The 21568-nt window shown below is 40.3% G+C and overlaps 1 protein-coding gene across 2 annotated transcripts in view; it reads right to left on the bottom strand.

Annotated features, from left to right (window-relative positions):
* The window catches only part of nkain2 (sodium/potassium transporting ATPase interacting 2), a 120789-nt gene that overhangs the window by 13883 nt on the left and 85338 nt on the right, over positions 1 to 21568 (bottom strand). For both annotated transcript variants that reach the window (XM_074685135.1, XM_074685136.1), the window contains exon 5: positions 6018 to 6078. In XM_074685135.1, coding sequence (XP_074541236.1) covers positions 6018 to 6078 — 61 coding nt within the window. The remainder of the gene's footprint in view (positions 1 to 6017; positions 6079 to 21568) is intronic.

Genomic DNA, 21568 nt, shown 5'->3' with positions numbered 1-21568 from the left:
TCTCTCCTGTTAGTGATTTGGAAGTGGCTGCTTTGGGACCATGGTAAGACTTCTCTCCGACTGTATTTTTTAGACAGTCTTTTGGAGCTCGCCATCTTCAGATGTGACATTTTGTGGAACCATGTGTCTGTTCAGTGTTGCTTAATTTGCTGCTGCGTTAATAACCATTGCACTGCCAAAAACCCAGTCTAAGTGTTCTGTTCTCATTACCAGTAAAGAAAAGTCTGACAGATGCTAAATAAGCCATATTCACCCGAAAAGCCCTGAAAAGTGTTGTTTCAGGTTTTAAATGCCAAAAATAAGACCTGGATTCCTTGTAAAATAGTAGAAAGAAACTTTCCCAGCCAGAGCCAATGCACTTATTAAGTATCTTCCAAAAAAGGACTTATTTCAATACATGTAGAAAAAAACATGTTTTTTCCCCATTAGAAGTTTTTTTTTCTCATAACAAAGCAGCTACCTCATGTGATGAGAAATGAAACCCATACAGAAATGTTAAAAATTGCAGTTTTTGAGATTCTGCTTAAAGGTGGTTGCAGGAACACTGGAAACAATATATGCATCAATTCAAAGAAGCCAATTTTTACAACACTAACAAAAACATTCACAGCCTTTTTTAAAAGGCACTTTGTGTCTGAATAGCTCATTTCTCTTTTTGAAGCACACAGTACATTTTTTTATATTTTATTTTATTTTATGCATTTACTTTTTTACTGTTTTTTTTTTTTCCAAAAGTTATTTTTCCGGGAATTTCCACGCTTTTAATTGGAGAGGATGGGTCAGTGGATAGATTAGGAAACAGAGCAAGAGCAGGGAATGACATGTGGGAAACAGGCCATAGGCTGGATTCAAACCCGGTCCACCCATTCAAGGGCAAATCTCATGGGGCACTAACTGTTTTTTTAATATATAAACTTGTGAGTTTTGCCCATGTAGGGACATAAGTGACCTGACTGACAGGTAGGCAACCTGTAGAGGGATTATTTGTTTACCAACAATGCTGGATGCGCGCGCAACTTGGGTGCAGAAGCACTGCGGAGTATAATGGTTTGTCAATTGACATGGAGGAGTTAACCACCAAAAAACACATTTTTTATCTAAATATCATCACTTGTTCAGATGGTAAACAGCTCCCAGCTTTGTGAAATAGCAGTGAGTGGACAGAAGAGATTAGCAAGTGGACAGATATTAGGTGGACAGACGTTTTTAGTGGAGAAATCCGGCGTACCCATAGAGCAAGTTAAACACACAACTGTAACCCGATGCTCATGACTGCATTATCCGTGGACACTAACCCCACTGTGACATACCAGGACGTAAACGTGTGTCAATGAATCAGAAACCCTCCCAAACCAAAACAGAGCAAAGACTGCTGAGTCTGAGACCCGGTTCATAATAAAAGGACCAGAAAGCTACGTCCAGAGTTAATGATTTACCCGCAGACTTCGCTGGTGTTTCAGTGTGAAGTGCGACCCTGTTAATTGGTGACTCTTGGTCGTTAATCACAGATACTGTCTACTGACAGTCACCAGTTAGCATGGTCGCTATTATCTCCAAAACACCAGTTTCTCTGCGATGGTCAAAACTTTATAAACGTTGCCTCTGTGATAAAGTATCATTTCTAAAAACTGACCACAGAACAACCTTACATTTTTATGCCGATAACAGGTTGAATTTAGTGTTTAAAAAACACTAACTCGTCTGAATGAATGGAGCTAAGCGCTGCTTCTGCGGCCAAGATGCATGCGCATCTTAATGATGAGGTAGACTGTTAATCCCTCTATAGCTGTCTGCTAAGAGACCAAACCTCGTTGCCTCGTCCAAACCCAAACTAAGCTGGCCTCTGATTATAACAAATAAACTAAATATAATAATATGACTTTAAATACATTTGGGTCACATTTTTCTGGACAATCATTGTGTCCATCCATCTTTCATTCCCTTGAAGCTTAGGCTGTGAGTGATGGCTGGCCTCAGGAAATAGAGCAACACTAACTCTACTTGCTGTTCACTGATATGTATGACTACAGGCAACTCCAGGTCTAGACCCTGACTGTTATATCATTCCAGTTTTTTTCCAGATTTATTTCAATTGGTGAAAAATGCTTTATATTTGAGTCAGTGCAGTACTTTGAGATGATTGTTTTTTCTTGATAATATTAAACACTTCTGTCTTGAACACGACCAAATTTCATCAGTCTCCTATAGAACAATGTTGTTTTGGTGTACAATGGGCTGGAAATTAAAGATAAGATCCCGAAAGAAAATACTGCAAGCAGAATTATTTCATGCACACATACACACACGCTACATTCTCATTGCTCTATCACAAAAAAACTGTTGTTGTGTTCCCTTTTCTGGGTGCAAAACAAGCAGGATTGTGCAGCAGTTTAGAGCCAGGGGCCAAAATACTGCAGTTAAGCAAAGGCCAAATAATAACTGTTAGACATTAATTATTCAGACATGGAACAAGTGGCATTTTAGGTTTCCTGTCACTACAGAGCTTATTAAACTGATGCAGTGTTAATAAATTTTCCTCTAAAAAAATAACCCCTGAAGCTCTGCTCTACTAAAGTGGAATAAAATGGAGTGTTATATCACTCTTTCACTTAAACAATCTGATGAGTTAATATTAATCTGCAGCTTTGAACAAAGAGGCCGTTATGTAACAAGAAGAGCCTTTAGAAACAGGTCCCACTTTTGGTCACTGTTTTTTTTTTTTTTTTAAAGAATGAGAAGAAAAAAAAAACTCCATGTCAATCTCAATCCTCCGAGAAAGAAGGAAAATGTTTTTCTCCCCACTTCAACTATTTCCACCAATCCAGCTTGCATTTATCACCTATCAATATTTATGTGTCAGCAAACAGCATCCTCCATCCAGTGTTGAATAAGACATGTTTGGGTATTGATCTTCCTGTAGTATTGGCTGCCGCTGCTTTAATGGAATAACTAAACGAATGGCCTCAGGTAAATGTGCTCAGACAGACACACCTTGCATTGAGAATTCAGCCTTGTTATTTTAGTCTTTAACCTCTATGACACGTCGTATGCAAGCGTTTTGTAGATAAATAAACACTTGTTAAGTGGCAGTTTACTCACTAACCTCCACAGTGACTTTGATAAAAGTTAACTTCTCTGCTTTCTTCCTTTCCTTCACGTTATTGATTTATTTCCCGGTGTCTGTTGATCGTGATGGTATATATGAAAGATGGAAACATGTAGGTGAGACTTTGAGTGACAGACAACTTTGATGAGTCTACCAAGCTCTTATCCTCCTCCAGACTCCTCCTCATCCCTTTCTCTCTCCTTCTCCCTGTGTTACAGTAAATGAATGAGCTGCCGACTGCAGAGGCTGAAGGCCACAAGTTTCACTTTGTGTTCTGTCTGTGGGTCAGTAAAGGGCCCGAGGACCAAGATGGCTTCATTTTAACAGCAGCTTTGGAACAAATAGACTGGAAAAGAAGATAAGCTGGGACTGAAAGAAGAGAAAGAACAAGTAGAACAAACTTGAGTTGTACTTTGGTTTCACTTCTGAGCTCGAAGCACTTCCCTACACCGCTCAAACCCACTATATTACATATTATAATATATTCAAAATTGACAGCTGCTAAATTTAAACCTTGAAAAATAATTGTTCAATCACTTCCTCCAATGAGAGCTGCAATTGCTAGCAGCATGTTATCCAAACTCTCACTTTCCTTATGAAATGGAGAAATTAACTAAAGGGACATTTATGTTTTTTCAAGTGGGGTTGCATGAGTTTTAGGTCACTGGTGGTAATTGTGTTAGTAACAATGGATGCCAGCCACTTCAGCTCCTTTTGCAAAAGAACTTTCAGGACAAACGGCACACAAGCTTGCACACTTCTCAGTTACAGTGGACAGTCTACTAAAGCCACCAAGCAGTCAGGTTCGGTTCAGTACCGTTTGGCACGGTTCAGTACAGTTTGCGTTTCCGCAGCAAAACTGTGCCCTGTTGTGGTAGGTGGCGTGTAAGCCGGATGCCGAAAGCCGCAGCTGTTAAACAATAGCATGACGCCGTAGCAGTCCAACACAGTTTACCCTGCTAATAAGTCCAACGAAGAAGAAAAACACGACACAGTAAACAAAGAGCATAGATGGAAGACATGCAGCATGTGATTGGCATGTAGCTCTTTGATACAAAGTGTAATCAAGCTTTGTTTTAGAGAAGTCTGTGAGCAGTCAGGAGAAATGCAGCCGCTGTCGGGGTAAGTGACGGTTCTTCCGACCAATCAACATCTGCAGTGTGTTGCTCCACCTTCTGAGAGCGGATCGGTTCAGTCTGGCACCCATACAGAAGGGTCCCAAAAAGTGGGATGGCTTGTCTTGGTTATATAGGGATCTGTCCTAGGATAAGTCAGTGGAAACGCTGTAAAATGCACGTCGTACAGAGACAAACTATACCGGTCTGCTTGGTGGAAACGCAGCTTAAGATGTATACCAGCATTTTGCATTTCTCACCATGAAACCTTGTTTGTTGCTCTATTTGTCCCTGTCCTATTTGTCCCTTGTGGTTTTGATTTGGTTCTCGTCATGTGTATGTCTTTTGGTGGTTATCTTTAGTGTTTCAGTATCTTTAATGGTCTCTTTGTTCCATGTGCCCTTTGTTGGGTCACTGTTTGCTGTCACTCTTGCTGTCGCGCGTCATGTCTCGTGTGTTTCCTTTGCCTTGTTGTTTCTTTACCGAAGTTTTGAATTTTTGAGTTTGGTTTAATAAAGTATTTTTAGTTCATCTGTGATTGGGTCCCCCTCCTTTGTTTTACTAGAATTCCTAACAAGTTAATCATTTAAACATAACAGCTTACAAAATGACAGAGTACTAACTAGAGCCTGACTGATATGGGATTTTTGGGGCTGATGCCGATACCAGTACTCGGGCAAAAAGAAGCCAATATCTGATATATAGGCCGATATTCGATATATCAGCTGACATCCGATATATCAGCTGACATATGTAATAAATTCATTGATATACACAGGATAAATACTGTATATGAACACAAATTATGACTAGCTATTAAAAAGTTCCATCTTCCATTTAATGCATGGGGCTAAACTAGATTTTAAGTAACAATGTAGCTGCTTTCAAAACATGCAATAAATACATTTACAACAAAATACATTGAAACATTTTCAAAAATTATTTCAACGAAGACAATAACTTGTGAATTTATAAGCCCAGGTTAATCCTGCATGGCGTTATGAAGTGAGACGCTGTGTAGTAGCCTTATATTAATTAACATAGGGCTCTAGTATTTACAAAGGCTCAAAACATTTAGTCACTGGTATCATGAAGTGAACAATTTAGCATTTTACTTAAGATCTAGATCTTAGAATGATCTAGAAATTACTTTAGATTAACATTTATTCTGACATCATGCAACCTAAGTACAAACCACAAGATAAAATTGTCCCCCTGCCTTGTTAATGTACAAAATGTAGACATTACACAAAAGTTGTGGCAGCTCATGAACAATAAGGGTTCCAGCAAAGGAAATACTTTGGTGCTGGAGAAGCTCCTCTCTGTAATTTTCACACTTTAAACTGTCATTCCACGGGCCAGATTGGACCTTTCAGAGGGCCACTTTTGGCTCATGGATGGTATGTTTGACACTCCTGAATTAGAAGATTTGACTGAGAATCCACAATCAGTTTTGATGAGGGATTTTTTGTTCTGATTTGTAGAGAATTGGCATCACTTTTTTGCACGCTTGAACCAAAACAAAGCAGTTTGCCTGAATGAACAAGAAATCCCATCAGCTGTGACTGACAAACCAATTATTCAGAAAACTGAGCTTAATTTTTGATTTGAGCTGAAGCTGAGGAGAAAAGCTGCAAACACCTGCTTTCTCGCTTCACCACGAATCAAAGTCGCAGTTTGATGAAACATTTTAATAGTTACAAATTGATGCAGTTAATAGTTTATGATGCAGTCCACTGACTGACAAACAAGCAGGTTTAATGCAAGTGTGTGTGTGTGTGTGTGCGTGTACTTACAGCTGTCTTCTTCTTCTGAAATTAGCTTGACCACATAGCAGGCATAGATAAACCCCATCAACTAGAGAGAAAGAGAAGCAGAAACAGAGGAGGGATGAGGTTTTACTGATAAAAACAGAGAAAAGATATAGATAGATATAGACAGATAGTACAGGGAACATGGACATTGAACAAATTGTTGGAACAGAGAGAAAACAGGTGTTGGTGTAAGTGGAGCAGAACAGAGCCATGGTGTTTTGTTCCAAAATAGAGCACTTGAGTCTATGGGCACAGACACACACTCACACACATACACACATGCTCACATACACTAAATGTCTGGCATCCCTTATGAAAAGTACATGGAGAGTCTGAAGTTTAATGGTTTCAGAGCTGTGCTCACACAACTCACATCTGCAAACCTTACAGCCACAGAAAAAAAAATTATGAGAGCTGTGCCTTTATTACGGCACAGCGGGTTAACATTTGTGAGATTGTGATCACTAAAACTGAATTTTCAGCTCTCTCTATCGCATAGGTATCATAACTTCAAGGTAATTTCATCCTGAAATCACCACCAACTGTGACTGACTGTATTGTGTGAAACGCAGAGGTGTACGTCCTTCTAATGGAGCCATTCACAAACCTGTGAATGACTGTGGCAAAGATAAGTCCACCAGAAGGGGAGCGGAGGGGCTGTGTCTTGGCGTTTTGTGATTGTAACCATGAAAAAAAGCCAGATTTGAATGTGTGTGTTCTGTTTTAAGGCAGAGATACTACGGGCTCTGATTTCGTAGACCAGGCGCACCTGCCTTCGCCGCGTGGACAGGGCGTGACCGGCGCACTTTGCAAGTTTCCTTCAGTGCCAAGAGAGGTACACTCAAGGTGCAGAGGAGCGCTTCCACGCCTCCCTCCGCACAACTGGCAGAGAGGGAGGAGAAAAGCCGTGAGTGGGTTTAACACAGCCGAGCGCTTTTTTCACCAATCAAATGAGTGCCTCTCCTCGCCTTTAAATTTGCTTCGGCTGAGGCGCAACGTTTGATTGGTCTGACTGATCCCCGCCACCGCGAAAAGTGTGCTGGAAAGACCTGGTAGGGGAGACGGTCAGAGCCGCTGTCTCTGCAGCAGGAGAATGGACAGCGGGGCGCATCGGAGGACACGAAGCGTGTCACCGTGTGGGCCAGCTCCCAGGACAGATTTAATCTGTTCCTTTGTCATTAATAGGAGTACAAAATTAAGAGACAGTTACACAGCTGGCTTATCCATTCAGAGTACTTTTGATCCACCTGCACTCCTGGTTTGTCATCGCCAAATAGCAGAACCTTTGGTGATATACTGTATACTCTCCCGGTGTCTCCACCTCAACCTCCTTACAATAATGTACTCCATCTTTTTAGATCACATTAAAATAAAGACTAAAACAGAGAAATATGGGAAATCATGGGAAATATGGAAATTTAATTTGAATTAAATTAAATGAGAGAAGCCCGATAAACTCAGTATCAGATGTTAAGGCTGTTTATTGTTTAATTGTAAGATGTGCATCAAACTTCCAGCTGCCGTCAGGTTGACTTTCCATTATGACAAACGGCTTTAATCTGACATCAGATGTGACGGGACATAATAAATATAGATATAAATGTATCTGCTGGTTCAGATGGTTACATTAAATAGTGATTGCTGTGATTCTTTATTGCATTAAAATGTGCCTGACACTGGAAACCTGCCTCTGAGGCTTTATCGATGTGAGCGCACATGTGCGCTCATCACCAAATTACAGCTGCGTGGGGTGCGCTGCGCTTTGCGCCGAGGATAGACCAGGTTGGAGCTGGCGAGCTTTCAGCGCACTTTCTGTACTATTTTTGGCACGGAATTGTCACTGCGTCAACATGAATATGCTGACACCTCCCCCTGGTTTGCGTCAACTCCCCCTGGTGCGCAGTCACACCCACCTCTACACAGACGGTCTACCAAATTGTCAAATTGGCAGCGGTGCGTCGCACGAAATTAACACTGCGCGGGGTGCACCAGGCTGTATTATATTAACTATATTAACTGCGCTGCGCCATGAAATTAGAGCCCAGCCTCTACTCCCTGATCTGCTCTCCCACTGGCTGAATGTTACCAAGACAACCTGCATAAGGCAGCCTATAGGAAAGATGCGGGAAGGTGTGGTCAGTGAAAGGCTGTTGTGTTTGACCTGCTGGCTTCATAGTGATAAAAGTATAAGGTTAAGTGTAGAGGGTGTTTGCGAATCTGTGCTCAAATAGTCTCCCTTATTGGCACAAGATGACGTACTGGTCATGCCACTCGGTATTGAAATTGAATTGTATAACTGAATCTGCCTTCGTGAATTGAAATTTAATTTTGTGATTTTGAATTTTAAGTATAAAAAGAGCTGAATTTCCATAGGTAATTTATAATTTCAAACCCAATTAAGATAATTAATCAAATTAATTTTTCTTTTTTCAAAGCATTTAATTCCATTACACAACATGCTTTTCAAATTCAATATTTTAATTCAAATTCAGTTTCTGGTGGCACAAATATAACCTCATATGAAAGGAGTAATAAGGATGAAAAGAGGATGCCAGAGGCACACAGAAATAGAAGCCTGTGTTTCTATGAGGCATTAAGCTCAAATATTACCTGGATAAAGACGTTCCATTGATCAGATAAGGCTCTAAAAATGACATTGACCTGGTTGGTATTTATTGACTACATGGACGCATGCCAGCACACTCCACACACACAACCAAACAAAGCACAAAGTGTGCAACTCCTTTTTAAATTCTGTGTATACCTCAAGGTCCTGACCTCATTTAGTCTAAATAATGTTCAGCTTCCAATGTGCCTCTCTCCTGCCCCCTTTCCTACTTCCTCTTCATTTTACTCTCTTCCTTCAGCATCCTTACTTCATCCCTCTTCCTTTCCTTCCTCTCCCCATTTCTCCCAATTTCTCTCCCTGTCTCCTCTGTAAGTGACAAGTTTATGAGTCATAGAAATGTAGCGTTTTGCTCAGGAGAGGATGAGCAGACTCAAAGCGAAGCAAAGTACTGGAAGGAGACAATGCTGCCAGTATCAGCATGGGGATCAACACTGATGTGGAAATCAATTTGGAGAACACAGGCGGCTTTATGTTTCACAAATGCCTTGATAAGTTACCCCCAGTCAAAGACACTAATAAAATTCACTGGCTTAAAAATCTTCTTCTTGTCACAAGTATTTTCAGCAGTTTCATGGAATGTCTTTATTTTGGAAACAGTAAGATGACCGAAAGCAACAGCATGCCTCTTCTTTCTGCTCCAATTAAATGTGTTGTTCCTTAGTATGAGAACAAAGGAGACTTGTAATGCAATAAAGACAGAATGTTGTTTGAAAAAGGCTTCAGAGAGTTTGCAGTCAAAAGCCAAAGCGAAGCAGTCTTCTGCGGGCTCATCGCCTCCAAAAAAATGACTTTTTAGTGCATGTGGTTTTGTTCAAACAAGGACACAGTGATACAAAGCACTGAATCAGCTGTGGCAGTCTGTGTTTCTCTGCACATCAATATCCTGTTAATATTCTGGATACTCAGCTGTTCAGTTTCAGTGCTGCTGCATGTAAACATAATATCCTGTTGACAATAAATCTCATTATATCTGCTCAAGATGTGAAGAAAGCCAAATATGATGGCTGTGTGCAGCAATATTAGCTTTGATGGGGATGTGACATGCATGCTTCTTATCTTGTTTATGTTTCTGGTTCTTTGGCTGAGCAAGTTTGTTGTCAGTCGTTGTATTTGGACTTTTGTGCGTTGGGTTTGAAGGGGCAAGGAGTGATCCAAAAGTGCATTTAGTCTCTTTAAGAAATCACAGAATCTCCTTCAATAGATGTTGATATAGTCAGATCAAAAACAACCCAACATTTCATTACTGGTTCAAAGATCCATCTTCAGAATATCTTCTTGGCAGTTTTACTCAGTGACTCACACATTAAAGCTTACAGCATGTAGCAGCAATTTAGCTAACAAGACAAAAGGTACACCAGTGATGACACAGAGCCTTATGGCATTGAGACTTTCAACTATGTGCTTACATAATTGAAGGAAACAGAAATATATGATAAATGTACAATATACAGAATAGTAGGTCAATGTCAATGACACTAAAAGGGCTTTTCAACCAGAAGTACCAGGAACTTTTCATTCCAGGGACATCTTTTCAAGGGACTAAATGGTTCTTGTGGCACCATTTTAACTCTGTGTCCCCCACGGAGACCTGTGAGGTATAAGGAAGTGATTAAAGTTCCACTACACTGCCAGACCAGCAGAGGGCAGTGAGGGCACAGTAACACTGACCACTGTAATGTGCCGAAACCCAAGCACAACTGGGCCCCTGCAGAGCCATTCCCTTTACACCACAACTGTTTTAGGGTGAAGCACAAAAGTTTTGTTGCGTGTCGGCCTCACGTTTACAAGGAAACGGCGTTTCAGCTGGCCTAAATCCCAAACTTTTGAAAACGGCCTCTAGAGTGAAATTTTTCTGAAACACTGCCGACACTGCTGCTGTGTAAACAGTGTGCCGGCATTTTAAGTGGGAACGCTGACGCCACACTCTGCTTCGCACGAGCGCGTACAACAGTAAACAGTACTGTTGCTGACTCTCTTTATACAAAATGTGCGTGTGTTGCTCCATTTCTGCACATAGTATTCACCAATACACTAGATGATCGGCTCAACTCTACTTTGGTGGAGATATACGTAAAATGGCTTCTGGACAAAACAGTTATAGCGCCAACTACAGGCCTGGCATGCTTACTACAGCGTTTTCACTCCCACTCCGTTTTCGCTGTATTTTAGCGTTTTCAGAAGGAACGTTGTTGTGTAAACAGGGCCTAAAGCACAATTGCATCTTGTACATACATCACTACATTGCAATAAGACGCAAGCATGGCCCGCCTACGTCATCATGTAGTGTCTTGTAGTGTTTACAGAATCATCAGAGTCAGCTCAATAGAAAACGACTAAAATTAAGTTTTGGTTAGAAACAGCCCTTTAACAGTACGGAAATGATCACAGTCGGCGCGATTATGTCATGGATTAAACATCTTGTCCTTGTTGTATACCCAAGCTTGGGCTCGTGCATGAAGCCTATCACATTGAAGCACAGCTCTCTGAAGTGTACCAAAGCCAAGTGTACTATGCCTGGGCATAATACAGAGCGGTCACTCCTACCAAACAAACAGGACTTTACGCTTGAAGATGCTTGGGCACAGGACCAGTGTGACCTCACCCTAAGAAGACAAAGGCCTTATGACAAAGATGATGTGGGGACGCCACAGTTAGCCTATTAACATGGAGAAAATTTAGCTTGTGCTGTTTTTGATTGTCAACTATGGTGGTGAAGAGGGATTGTTTCATAAGCACTTGTAAGAAGAAAAGCTTTGTAAAAAAAACAGATTCAAAAATGAAATGCTGAACTTTGACAGATTTTATAGCCATGGCAAAGATCAACCAAAGTTTAACCCCTGAATGTAATCAGAAGAACAAACAAACAAACAAAAAAACGAAAACTGCTGAATGTAAACATAACTATTCTTCTGTGTTCACTTGTTAGGATGTAGATTAGGAACTAATAATTTTGATGTATTGTACAATACTAACATAAAAAGAGTTTTAGTTCTTCCCTGACCCTTTATTTCTGTGAACATAACACATCCTCTGTTTTGCACTTTCTTTCTACATTGGAGTGGATTGTGTTAAAGTGATGCTTCCAGGTTTCTTAGCCTCACTCTGGTTCCTGTTTTTCTTTCCCCTGTGGATTAGAATAACCTTGTTACCAAAGCAAAGTGGAGGGATGTTTGGTGTGACGAGTGGAAATGGGAATGGAAATGGCAGCACTTCAGCATGGACAGGGATCACTGCCCTGATCGACCTGACAAGATGTGGGTTGTACAACTTCACCACTCAAGGTGTGTACAACATTCTGGGAAGACATTTTGACCCTTTTTTTTTTTCAATGCATACTCTCCCAGGAGGACGGCTTTCACCCACTCTCTTTAACATAGCAAAGATTTCTGTTTTGCTAAACCTGTGACATTGTCTTCGTGTTCTTGCTTCTTTGTGATAATTGGCATCTTTTCCTTCTGGAACTTGAACACAATGTACTGAACAAATGTTTGCAATAATGTTGAGGGCGAGATGGGTTTTTTTTGACTTGCAGATACACCATCGAGCTTCAAATAGTAATCCAGTGCTTTTTGGCTGAACTAGCATGCATGCTAACAAAGGCAGAGTGCTGTAGCAAAAGAACACTTATTATTATTCCCTCCCAGTGCAGTGTGTGCCGATAGCAAAGTTAACGACTCAGACAGGGGACGTTTTTTGAACCAGGCTGTAAACAGGATAATTTCTGCTTTGAAAATGTTTTTTTTTGGCTTGGTGTGTATGCAACGTCCGGTATGTCCGGAGCCAGCCTCAAGCGGACACTTGCGGAAACGGACGATTTTAGCACTACCGCATTGTCTCATATTCTTAGACCAGAGGTTTCCACTTGAGCTGTACGAGCTACTACTTTTTGTGTTGCTTTAACAGTTATGTAAATACAAATTTACTTTTCACAGTATTTGGTACTCGGCTCAGCTGAAATATGCTGGAGTTTCTAGAAAAGGAGGTTTCTCCTGTCTGACCTAGCTAACTGAGAGACATGGCTGAGAAAGAAGTATTTTGCATATTTGGAGAGCAGGGTGGTGGGCCCTAAGCAGTATACCAAGATGAAGGATGTGATCCTCACTGAGCTCCATGTTAAACCCTGGTCAAACACATGGGCTATGACTGTTGACAGCAGGATGAGACCAGGGACATAGATGCTAGCTCCACTGCAGCAACAGGCTGCGGCTTTCTTACAGTCCAGGGAAATTCAGCTGGACTGTGATTACACACTCCACCTGCTCTCCAGAAGAAATGCTAAATAAACTGCCAATCATACCGAGGTTTGTTCACAGAAAATACAGAACACCTCTTAAAAGATCAAGTTTTTTAATAAATGAATGGTTGACTGGCTATAAGCCACAAGAGCATACCTTAAGACAAAACTGGGCGTCTTTTTTATAAATTTCAAAGAATATGGAGACACTCCTGTTTTTGGTGAAGGCTAAAATAAGACATATTTGTACTTTTTAATTAAAGAGTAAAATCATCAATGCAATAGACAAACTGCATGGGTGTTTCTTTCCCTTTCTCTCTCGAAAGTCCCATACTATGCTCCTTTTCTGCAGTTAAATATGAATCATTGATGTCTTCATGAAATGAAAGTAACATGTTTTGGTCCAAAAAGCCAATAAATCAAGCACAGCAGCATTGTTTCCAGGCTCCCATAGCCCCTCTGTTCAGAACGCTCTGATTTAGTGGGCGTGACCTTCATATGTAAATGAGCCACCACTGATACCCCCCGCTCTTCAGCGTCACTGAGAGCGGCGCCACAAGCTCTGAGTGCACAATGTTTAGAAAACAGCAAAGCTCGTTTACCGTAAGGTTACAGGCTGAAACAACAGAATAACCGCCGCTAAATTTAGCATCCTGAAGCTAACACAGAGACAGGGGGTACACTGAGGAAAAGCTCTTACATTTGCTCCACAGCACACAGCATTTAAAATACTCACATTTCCAGGGTCTGAGGTTTGTTGGTGGATGGTCGGTAATGCGCCTGGATTCAGGACCAGTCTATTCGCTAGCCCTCTGTTGTACTGTCCAAAGTTGGAAAACCGTCGCCATGAAGTGACTAGCACACACATGCACAGTTTTACTGAGTGTAGCTGGCACATTTCCTTAACAAATGAATTCTAGCCACTTAGTCTTGTCCTCTTCCGAGATCGGAAGCTTGTGCATGGAACTATGTGGCTGTTTACAGCCAAAAACAAAGCAGTGATGGCTCTTCAACTTCAGCATTCTCCTTCCTGCTGCTGGAGAGAAATCTCTCCAGCAGCAGGAAAGGGAGTGGGCGGGAAGGGGGTGCAGGGGGTATCTGCTCCGGTGGACCAATCAGGTCAAACTTGCTCCTGATTGGTCAAAAAAGGGAATCGCTGACGTCGGCAAATCCCCCAAATCCAAACAGCTCATTTTAGGTCAGGATTTTACATTTACAAGCACTACTAAATACAGGTTTTCTCATTAAATATCACATTTTGTGGGCTGGGAGAAAAGCCAAAGACCCACAAATTTCACTGAAAGACTTAATAAAGTGATTTTTGCATAATGTGGGACCTTTAAAAAATGAACAAGGAAGCATACATTTTCACATCATTTAGTCATAACTACATTTCCTCTGGTGAATGCTTCACTATCAGTGCACAAAATGACCTAAATACCCCTTTTAAGTGCTGGACTACATCACCCATGTGGTAAGCAAATGCCATTAAAACTTCAACAGATAACTGAATCATCATTCACTCCCACAACACCGGCTCAGCAGAGACTCTGATAACACCTGGAAGCTCTGAAAAGAGCCTGGGGAGGAATTAGCTGAATGTCAAAAAGCTGTTTCAGAAGGAGCAGAAAACCCTCATTGTTTGTTCTACATGGCCTCAAACCAGAAATTCACAGGAACAGACCTGAACAGACCTGTAGGAGAGGCAAGGACGGACAGGAGTAGTGGGTCAGAAACCTGGTGACGCACTTTGTCGTCCACAGAGGAGGAAGGTGAAGCTGCTTTTTGCCAAAACAAACAGTATAAAGTGCTGACACCACTTCCCTCAAGGAGTCCTGCTCAAGGTGTGTAAAATCTGAATAAGCACACAAGTTGATTTACGAGCAACATTTCAGAAGACACTGGTGCTAATTGGATCTATAATGACGTCTTTCCAGTTTCCTGTATTTTACACCCACAACCATCTCATTGTTCACAGGGAATCTTTATTGTTGAGCTGTTTGTCTGCTTGTGTGATAACCTTGTTTGAATTGGATGCATTATACCATAAAACTGTTTTCATCCCAAATGAATGTTACAGCTGCATCATTTTACTGCAGATAAATGGTGCTGTGATGAAGGTGTCACTCCTTATTGGATTCAATCTGCTTTGTGCTAAGGATGGCGCTTTATTTCTCTCTAATGTTTGTCTTCTTTTTTCCTCAATTTGCTCTGTAAATTATTTGTGATGAAAATGTTTCGTCAGCTTATTAAAGCTGCATTAAAAATCACTGCTATACTACAATCAATTATCATCTATAATCACTTTCATTCAAATAAATTTGGCGTCCTTTACAAAGCTGCACAACAGCAAATTAAGCACAAATTAAATAGAAATCAGTATCCATCTCACACGCCCTGGAAAGATGTTTCTTCATTTAGTGCCACTTCTTTTAAATGGAACAATTTAGAAGCAGTCGTTTATCCTCGCTGTAGGCTTTTCTTTGATTCAGGAAGTTTTTACCTGTCTTAGTACGGAAACAAACAAAATCTGGGAGGTTTAACTTATTCATCAAATATAGGATTATAGGGCTTCAGAGCGCAGCAGTTGCTTTGCTTGGCTGGCACTCAGCCCTCATGCGTTTTCAATCTTCACTGATCATTGAGAAACAACAATGAAGCAAACCAGTCAAGTTTCATTGATGCTGTTTGTGGATATGACCTGATTTATTTGCCTGTTTTCAACAATTGTGACGACACACTCAGTTCAGTTAAAGGGAAGGCATTATGCTTTTCAATACTTTAACCATCAAAAAGAAACAATGCTGGATGTTCATACAAATGTGTGCAAATATGCATGTCCATCATCAACTAAAATCAGTGAGATGTGATGCCTTTATAGTGTCACATTTCAAACTGTCCATTTCTTCTGTCTATAGCTGGGTTTCCATTACACTTTTTCGCAAAATAAAAGCAATATTTTTGAAGTTTTGATAAAGAACAATTTGGCCTTGCAGGTGTTTCCATTACGACCAGAATTGCACATAACTGTGTAAAGTGAAACATAATGTCCGTCCTGGCGCTGCACTCATGATGATGCCGAATCTTGAACACGTGTTTTTATTCACTGCCCAAACTGTTGGCCGTGATCGTGCTAACTCAAAAAAGGCAGGAACAAAACACTGAATGAAAATCTTCACAAGTGTTATTCACAAGTGTCGGTCAAAAACACAAACATCTGCATTGAACATAAGAGTAGAGCTGATAAAATATGAACGCTGGAGTCTGCAGTGGACACGTACGAGGAGGTGAGGGAGGAGCATTGTTATGACAACGTGCAGAAAAGGTGTTTCCATTGCACTTTTGTGACAAAGCACGGTGTCAAAATGTCTGAAAAACCACCTTATGAGAGGGTTAAAACTTTTTATCGAAATTTGAGAAGTTTTTCAAAAATGTGGTGTTTCCATTACTGTTTCTTTATTGCTATATTTAGGTTTTGCGCAAATCTGTATTGGAAACCCAGCTTTTGACACAATGCAAAGGGCTCCAGAAGCAAAAATGACCCATTAGCTTGAGCTGTTGTTTGTACTTTAAGCTACTTTCTACAAGAGAAGTGGTTTAACACAATTTCACCATTTGAACCCGGTAGGCATTTAACCACAGCAGTGCCAGAATATGAATGTGCGCATGCAGAATTTTTAGAATTAGTGCTGTCTTACTAAACAGCAGCACCCTCAGGGGGGAAACGCACTGAGAACAGATGTCTAGATTGTGGGCACAAATTGCACAAAGGTTTGTGCACCTTTTTGCAGTCCAGTTCACAAAGCATTTTAGCCTTAACAATAGTCAGGACCAAAGAGGCCCATAAAGCTTCGCACCTTTAAGCAGTTTGCTCCTGTTTTGTATTAAGTTGTAGAGATATTGTAAGCTGACAGTATGTGCCCCTGTTTATTTTTATCCCATTTTGATGTAGCACAAACCTGTGTACATACAAATAATGAGCTGAACGGAGAGCTGACACGTTCTATTATTGTATCATGAAGTAGATTTATGGCAAATGTGGTAAAATTAGCAGCACTTATAACAAAGCTTACCCCCTTAATACAGCCAGCAAGAGATTTATGTATGACATAATGGGTGTGGGCTGCTTTTAAGCATGTAAAGCACTCTGTGCTATGTTTTTAGTGTATGAAAAGTGCTTTATAAATAAAGTTTGAATTGATTTGATTTGATTTGAAAACAGCTCCTGACTATATCTACATGTGAAGAAAGATATGCTTGCATGAACCTGTCCTGTTTTGGATCAGGCCCTCAGTTTTGACTCTTAAGTCAAATAACTGGTCAAATGTCAGCTTTTAGGATGGGAATTGAAAACCGGTTCCTGTTGAGAATCAATAAGACATGTTTCAATCCATTGATATCATTAGCCTTTGTGCTTAATGATTCCCTTATCAATTCTTAACATTGTGACAGAGCCACCGGGCCTTTTGTCTACTAGTCTGCTGCAGTTACCTTAGCTTAGCATTTAGATAATGTTTCCCAAGAAAACTCTGATTCAGGATTTTCAGCTTGAAGTTTTACTGAAGAACTGACTTCATGAAGAAATGTACATTACTCTCTCTCAGGAGATTCGTATTGAGTACATTCGAAATGGTATGAATCACCTTACTCACCAAAATAACAAAATAGTGTAAGCTTGATGCTAACGTTTATGGGAAACTGCATTGATATGCTAGCAGTTAGCATACATCAGTATAACTTCAGCTTCAGAATAGAATTTCAACTTCAATCACAGAAACATATCACATCAACTCTTTGTAAAAAAAAAAAAGAAGAGAATTTTAAATGTCAAAATCTAACAGGTAATTGAAAGGCTCATGGCTGACTTCATAACTACAGAAAGCTTCCAAACAACTTAAACCATTGCTACAACCACTTTGAGACACTAGATGGCCTACTTGAATTATTAATATATTACAACACAGTACAACGTCACATTGTGTGCAATTTTTACCTGTTTCTGTATAATTATGCTCAGAAATATCCAGACTCAGGGACCAATCACATTTTATTCACTTACAGTATAAACTCAATTAAATGTTGTTGACACAGAAAACCTGTAAAGCTTCTCTTTGTAACAAGAAAATTCACAAAAGGAATTGATAAGGCAATCAATAAAGAATCCGATCAATAAGTAGAATCGATAAGGGCATCAGTATTGACAAAATCTTATCAATTCCCATCCCTTTCAGTTTTCATATTTCCTTTCCAATAGATCTGTTTAGTGAGCACAACTATCTGAAAATGTAAAACTTAGTGTAAAGAGTGCAGGAAGAGAGGAGAGTGATACATGTTGTAAGTGTTACAGCCCCTGTTGGTTATGGAAATGTGTGTAAGCTATGAGCCAGCTTGGAGCTCAGCATGTTTTACTATGAGTGTTGATATTGTTCCGTCATGTCGTGCTCAAGATTAAGTGCAGACTTTTTCAGGAAGCCATTCCAGTGTCAGAAGTCAGTCTAATTTGCAAACAAACAAACAAAGCTTACAACAGTTTTCATCACAAAGACTGATATCAGCTCTCAGCTTGGTAATTTAGCCGTGTGCAGCAGAAGTCTGGGAGTATGCAGGTTGTCTTTGAAACCAAAACAACATAAGGAGACTTAATTGATCGGTTTCTCTACTGTGTTGAAGTTCCGCTAATTATCTGAAAACTTTCAAGATCAGACTTTTTGAGCCCTGAGTCAGCTGGAAGGCTCAGCATTGATGTTGTTTTGTAGTGAAATGTTGTTATGTGATTATTATTGTGTGCTGTAAGCATGATTAGCGCTGAAAAAACTGCTATCACATTACCCCTCTATGCTTCAGTCCAACAGCCATCATGCTGGTGTGACACTTTTTGTTTTTAACTCAGGATTTTGTACCTTGCTTGAGAAGTGTGCTCACTCACTCTGTGCTCAGTTCTTCATATTGAGCTGGAAAGTTTTAAGAAACCACATTTATTTGAACTGCAAGGAAAATAAATGAGCTGCTCTTTAGAAATAACACCTACAGTCAGGCAGCAAAATTCAACAAAATAACAGCAAAGAAGAAAATAAAGCATTTAACCATTTAACAGTAAAGTTAGTTTACAGTTCAGCATGTGTGACCTTTTTGCTAAGAGTTCTTTCTCACTGTTTGTATACCAGTCAAAGACAATGCACATTATTGAATATAACCCACATAACTCTGAGTAGATTTGGACCAATCCTCAGCCCAATTAAACTAACATAATCCTGTTTGAATAACAGCCAGAACCAAAAAAGAAAATGAAGGCCTTTCTCAAAGAACACAGGGTGACTGTGCAACAAAAATTCAATGTTGCCTTTTCAACCCACACTCTTACCCTACTTAAGAAGAAATAGCATGCCCTCCCATGTTTTAAAAATGGATATACAATTAAAATGCAGGATGTTAATGCTAACCATGCAAGTTTGCAGACCTCTACATGCTCGTATGCTGTTGAAGTCTCTGAATCTGTTGGTAAGATAACATGAAATCTTCACAAGACTAGCTGAAGTAATGATGTCAGCATAAAACATTGGCTGGGTGGGCCTTCAACACCAAAGTCTGCCCATAGCTCTGCCTCTGACAGACCTCTGGGGGTCTGGTCAGTCAGAGGGAAAGGGGTTTGTGGAGCAGGACATCTAAAATAAGTGTTTTTGGACAGAGGCTGAAATAAAGGTTTTTCTGAGATTACCAGAGATGTTTTTGAGATTCACAGTGGGGAAAATAAGTATTGAAGGTGTCAACTTTTTTCTCATCACATTTATTTCCAAAGATGCAATTCAAACACAATTTCCACCAGACTTTGATATTAACTCAAATAATCCACACATGAAAAGGAATCACAATGTTCGGCTCCATAAACAATGATTATGTGGAATTAAGTACAATAACACAGGTAAAAAAGTATTGAACACGCTAACTGAGACTCCTCTAATACTTAGTGGAGAAGCCTTTGTTTGCAATGACAGCTTCGAGACACTTCTTGTATGTTTTAACTAATCGCCCACACTGCTCAGGTGTGATTTTGGCCCATTCCTCTGCACAGATTGTCTTTAAATCTTGAATATTCTTTCCACAAATGTTCAATTGGATTTGAGTCAGATGATTGACCAGGCCATTCTAACAGATTGATTTTCTTTTTTTTTAAACCATTTAAGAGTAAACTTTGCCATGTGCTTTGGATTGTTGTCCTGCTGGAAGGTCCAGCCACGTCTCATCTTCGTCATCCTGGTGGATGGCAGCAGATTCATATCAAGAATTTCCCCATACATGGCTCCATTCATTGCTTCATCAATTATATGAAGTTTGCCATTACCATGAGATAAGAAACTACCCCATGCCATGATGCTTCCACCTCCAAACGTCACTGTTGGTGTAGTGTTTTTTGAGTGATGTGCAGTGCCATTTCTTCTCCAAACATGGTATGTAGTATGACAGCCGAAAAGTTCGATTTTGGTCTCGTCTGACCAGACGACATTCTCCTGGTATTCTACAGGCTGGTCAAGATGCTGTTTAGCAAACTTTAAACGAGCTTCAACATGCCTTTTCTTGAGGAATGGAGTCTTGCCGGCTGAGCGTCCATAGAGACCATGGCGGTGGAGTGCATTGCCAATTGTTTTCTCTGTAACAACTGTACCTGCTGCCTCCAAGTCTTTCTGGAGCACTTTCAGGGTGGTCCTTGGCTCGTTGAGTACTCTTCTGACTGTCTTTCTGACTCCCTGGTCAGAAATATTGCAAGGAGCTCCTGTCTGTAACCAGTTCCATTCTGATGCTGAGCAACAATCAGGTTGCGAATGTCTTCAGAGAGCTCATAATGAGGTGTGTCGTATTCAACTGTTTGGTGAAAAAACAACCTTTTTTATAGGACAATCAATTTGCTCTAGCCCAGCTGATGTTGGTTTGCACTAATTGGATGTTCAAATAATAATTACTGACAGATTTCAGGTGGTATGGTGTATTTCCTTGCCAAAGTATACAGCCTTTCCATGGTGTGTTCAATACTTTTTTCCTGTGTTATCGCAATTAGTTCCACATAATCATTATTTGTGGACTTAAATGTCATGATTTCTTTTCATGTGTGGATTATTTGGGTTAATACCAATGTCTGGTAGAAATTCAGTTTGAACTGCAGCTTTGGAAATAGATGCAATGAGAAAAAAAGTTGACATGTTCAATACTTATTTCCCCCACTGTATATTATGTAAAGTTACTATGAGGGTACAAGAGGGATAGCATAAAGCCTTTAGATTGAAGCACAGTACTCCTTCTTTAACAGACGTTTGAGATATATGTTTCCCTTTACCATCTTTCTCAGTTCATCCAGTGGCAGCTGATTGTTGTCCGGTGATTCTGGTTCTGCTCTTAACAAGGTCTTAGGGTGTCAGTGCCTTCGGACTACAAAATATAAATCTGTGGCTGTGAATCAGAGACACTGTAAAAACTGTGATGCAGGGTAACCAGTCCACCTTGTATCCAGGTCAGCTGATAAGCTAGAAGTCTGTGGTGCCTAATAGAGCTTAAAGCAGGACTTTTTATTCCATCCATCAAAAGAGAGTCTTGAGTTCTACAAAATGTCAGCAGAAAGTCAGTTTAAAGGCCAACCTCATGAACACTAACCTCTCACTTAGTCAGCCAGTCGACTGGTTC

The sequence above is a fragment of the Halichoeres trimaculatus genome, unplaced genomic scaffold (assembly GCF_033239565.1).
Source record: "Halichoeres trimaculatus isolate MK-OKI-2021-1 unplaced genomic scaffold, fHalTri1.1 fHalTri1_scaffold_13, whole genome shotgun sequence".
In the NCBI taxonomy this organism is placed as follows: domain Eukaryota; kingdom Metazoa; phylum Chordata; class Actinopteri; order Labriformes; family Labridae; genus Halichoeres; species Halichoeres trimaculatus.
The sequence above is the reverse complement of the archived record's forward strand: the minus strand, read 5'-3'. Positions and strand labels throughout refer to the sequence as shown.